Here is a 4,271-nt window from a genome sequence, read left to right on the forward strand (position 1 = left end):
GCTCGCCAGAGGAGCGGTGCTGTGGCGGGTTGTTGGTGTTTGTGTTGGCCCACGTCTCGCTGCAGATGAGTTTATCGTTGCTCCTGATCAGTGGGATTCAGCACAATGGAGCATTCTTACGTCGGATTGTGCAACTAAGAAAGCGGCTCTGAGAGTTATTACAGCTCAGCTCGGGCCCGCAGAGCGTGCGGGTTCGTGCGTGTGAACCAGAGGCACGGAGTTGTGTAATCTGTCCATTTTGTGTCTCCTGTCTCCCCCCTCCTCCCCCTCCTCCCCCAGCGCCCCCCGGCTGCCAGGCGTCACACCAGTTTATAATAAGGACCCAAAAAAAAAAAAAGTTGTCGAGCGAAAGGAGGAGAGAAAAACACGGAGCCCTCCCCGCCGCGCAGAGCCTCGGTGACAGGAGGACGGCGACGGACGGAGCAGCGCGGAGCGGACCGGAGGAGTCTTCACCGCGATTCTGAGGAAAAGGAACCGGACCGGGATCGGGAGCGGAGCGGACGCTGGCAGCATGCGGCTCGGTCTGCTGTTCAGGTAAAACTCTGAGCGGCACATGGACGCTGTTTGGAAACGTGTTTTGCTTCTTTCTTGGTTTTACGCACGGCGGGTCCTGGTCGCTGCGCGCCGAGCAGATCCGAGTCCAGCCCGAAGGACCAGCACCGGGGCCCCGTTTCGTGCTCAGGGCGGCTGTTCTGATGGGAGCCTCTCCGCTCAGTTTACTCTGCAACGTGCCACAGTAGCGGCCGCGGAAACGTGGACGCGGGTAGGGGGTCGTTAGTTCGGCCTGAGCGGCTCTGTGTCGGACCTTTGTCTGGCTCTTCGGGGGACTGAGCAGTCTGGAGCGGGGAGCTTCCCCAGACCGCCGCGGTGCACCGCACTGGGCAGAAGGGTCCAATTACCGGGCCGCATGTGGCCTGCGGCTGCGGTGACGGTCGGTTCTGGGCGGCCCGGGTCCAGTTCTCGACAGATGTGGAGGTTCCACTTGTTTCGCTGCACTTGTCTCGAGTTTTCTGGAGGCTGCCGAGTAATGAGGGACTGTGGGAGGAACCGTGGGACACTTTCACCTCCACGAAGCTGCTCCAGAACCCAGAACCAGCTGAAGGGAAGCTGCTCGGATGGTTCTGGATATTTGCTAGTTGGGTTGAACCGAGTCTTCAGGCTGGAAACAGGCTGCTGCTGGAGCTGCAGGGAAAAAACCCACTGTGGTTCTGCTCCTGACCCACAGAGTTCCTCACATCTGGTGGAAGAACACCAATGGAGGTCTGAACATCAGATGTGGTCACTGGACGGTTCTGGTCGTTGTGGACACACTGGAGGTCCGGTCCATCTCTCTTTGTCACTGTGGAAGCTTTTAGGGTCGGTGTGGACACACGCTGTGTCGTTTTGATCCGGTTTTTATGAGTTTGGACCGAGTTGAAGTCATTTTGGACCGAGTTGGTGTCATTGTGGACGGGCTGTGAGTTATTCTGGACGAGCTTTGGGTCATGTTGAGCCCACTGTGGGTCAGTGGAGTTATTTGGAGGAGAGCCGAGTCACTGTGGACGACTCCGGAGTGATCGTGGAAAGTTTTTGTCTCTTTGGACAAACTGGGACACTTTGAACAAAGTTGGGCTCATTCTGGACCCGGTTCTGTCCTGTTGTCGAGGGTTTGTCATTTCTGGCTGAATCTGAGTCACTGTGGACAGTTTTTGTGTTCTTGGATGAATTCTGAATCACTGTTGACCAGTTGTTCTGGATCAGGACAAACCTGGACTCTCTTTGTTTGTTTTTTTTGTAAAGTTATTTTTTGGGCCTTTATTGATCAGTGAGAGAGAAGCAGGAAAGTGGGAGAAGAATGAGGGAGGACATGTGGGACAGGGCCATGAGTGGGATTCAAACTCATGACCTCCACATGGGGACTGTAGCCCTGCACCTGGGACGCCGGCTCCACCAGGTGAGCTGTAGCGGCGCCCCGAGTTTTGACTCTATTTTGTAGTTCTGAGTTAACGTTGAACCGTTTGGACGACGGAGACGCAGCTTTTAATTCTGTGGGTGAAATTTGACTTCTGCCAGAAAGCTGACGAGATGTTTTCAAGGTTTAGAACCTGGAAGTTTGTGGGAACTTCCACAGGTTCATGGAGATGTTTATTTGGACCTTGAAGGGAAACAGAGGCTTTGGTTCTGCTCCTGTGAGTCCAGACGCCTGTAGTTTCCCTCAACACGTTTAAAACACCGTCGGTCATTCTGGACGGAGACGGGTCGGGTTCTGTGCTCATGGACCAGCCCTGGTGAACTTAGCTGCTGTCATTCTGGACACTTTGAATCCTTTTTGACTAATTCTTGGTCATCTTGGCAGGTTTTAGTTATTTCTGACAAACTGGGAGTTGTTCTGTACGTTTATTTGTCCTTTTGGACGAGTTCATGTCGTTCTGGGAACGTTTGAGATGATTCTGAGCCAGTTTGTCTCCAGTCTGACAGGGTTTGATGGAAATTCTGGACAGTTTGAGTGATCACGGACACATCTTGGACCAGTTGTTGTAATTTTTCAGAACTCTTCAAACGTTCTGGACAAACTCTGAGTTCTTTGAAGCTTTTCGTGGTTTGTAGATGCTGGTTTGTTCTCAGGCCTCCTCAGGTTCATGGAGATGTTTGTGTTGGACCTTGATTGAAACAGAACCTTTAGCTTCCTCCTCTGAGCCCACAGACACCTGTGGAGTCCACAGACCGGATCATCTGCACCCGCCACAGCTCCAGCCTGGTTCTGCCGATCCGGCTGAGCTCATGGAACCAACCTTAAAGAGCTCATTCATGCTGCAGATGTTCAGCTGTGTGAATGTGTCGCCGTTCTCACCTCCTGCTCTCCGTCTCTGCAGGCTCTTTGTGCTGTGGAGCTTCGTGGAGGCCGCGACCTCGATGACGAAGACCAGGAGGAAGGTGAGTCACTGAGCTGCTGACCCGACGGTTCTGGAGAAACTGTTGCATTGTCATTTTAAATGAAGTCAGTTTGAACAAACCAAAGACTGACGGCAGACTAGAAGGCAGCAGCAGGTCCACGTCTGACAGGATCTTCATGTGAGTGTGTCTTTGATAGAACAGCTGCTGACTCGTTAAATCAGAGTCAGTGACACGTTTAGAGTCACTTCAGACGGATTCAGAGTCCAGTCTGTCATTTATGAAACCTTCATGTAGTTCTACACAAATGCTTTGTTCTCATAACGTCGGACATGTTGGCACGAGTCCGACTTGTTCTGGACTTACTGTCGTCATTTTGGACTATTTGGGTTTTAGTTTGTGTTTCTGGACTTGTTCAGTCACTTTAGACACATTTCCTTTATTTCAGACACACTTTGACTTGTTTTGGGTCATCGTGCTGTCATCTTGCTGGTTTTAGTCATTTTCAACACGCTGAGTGGTTTCAGGATGATTCTGAATCCTTTCTGGGCGAGTTTATGTCGTCTGACCTTTAAGTTCTGTCAGAGGGAAGAAACTGAGTCCAAAGCGGAGCGCTGGCTGCAGAAATCAGAACCAAAGTTCTGCCACAGCTGATGGAAGCGTTTCACTGAGTCACTCAGATAACGAGGATTTCTTCCATCTGAGGTCCGGTTCCGAGGAAATTCCCTCTTTGGTGTGAGTGAAGCTTCTGAACAGTTTACAGCAAACATCAGCGTGTTCTGATCAAACGTGTTCTGATCAAACGTGTTCTGATCAAACATGTTCTGATCAAACATGTTCTTGTGGTGGGACGGGTCAGCGGTTCTTCACTGATCAGAGCAGTGGGGGGAGACAGGAGGGGGGAGGAGAGTCCTGCAGCGGCCGGTTGTGGTCGGGAGTCGAACCCACGACCGCTGCATCGGGACCAGAGCCTGATCATGGGTCGGTACCGGGGAGCCCAAGATCCAGGTGGTTTATAAAAGGTTCAGCACCTTAAAGCAAAGCGGCCAGTGACCGAGAACAGAACACGTGGTTCTGCTGCAGACAGACGAAGCGTTTCAGGCCAGAACAGCTCCGTCTGCAGAGTGAACGGTTGGACTGATCTGGGGCGGCGCTGGTCCGGCTCGCTGCCAGCTGACGTCGTGTTGTTCTGAAGATGAAGCTTCAGCGCTAGAATCTGCTTCAGGAGCTTCCTGCTCGTCTCCTCACGTCTTCCTGAGTCTGGAGCTGCTGTGGTCCAGGTCTTTGTTTGAAGGCCACAGTCGGGTCTGGTTCCAGAGCAGCTGGATCAGAACCAGTAGCAGCTGGATCAGAACCAGTAGCTGCTGGATCAGAACCAGTAGCTGCTGGAGGTCGCTGCT

At 52.4% G+C, this 4,271-nt stretch overlaps 1 protein-coding gene across 1 annotated transcript in view; it reads left to right on the forward strand.

Annotated features, from left to right (window-relative positions):
* Positions 1-291: 291 nt before the first annotated feature.
* Positions 292-4,271, forward strand: part of adamtsl4 (ADAMTS-like 4) — a 52,250-nt gene continuing 48,270 nt past the window's right edge. Inside the window, exons 1-2 of the mRNA XM_008292697.1 lie at positions 292-534; positions 2,853-2,913. Of these exons, the coding sequence (XP_008290919.1) occupies positions 512-534; positions 2,853-2,913 (84 nt within the window). The 5' untranslated portion in view covers positions 292-511. The remainder of the gene's footprint in view (positions 535-2,852; positions 2,914-4,271) is intronic.

The sequence above is a fragment of the Stegastes partitus genome, unplaced genomic scaffold (genome assembly GCF_000690725.1).
Source record: "Stegastes partitus isolate 25-593 unplaced genomic scaffold, Stegastes_partitus-1.0.2 Scaffold824, whole genome shotgun sequence".
Taxonomy (NCBI): domain Eukaryota; kingdom Metazoa; phylum Chordata; class Actinopteri; family Pomacentridae; genus Stegastes; species Stegastes partitus.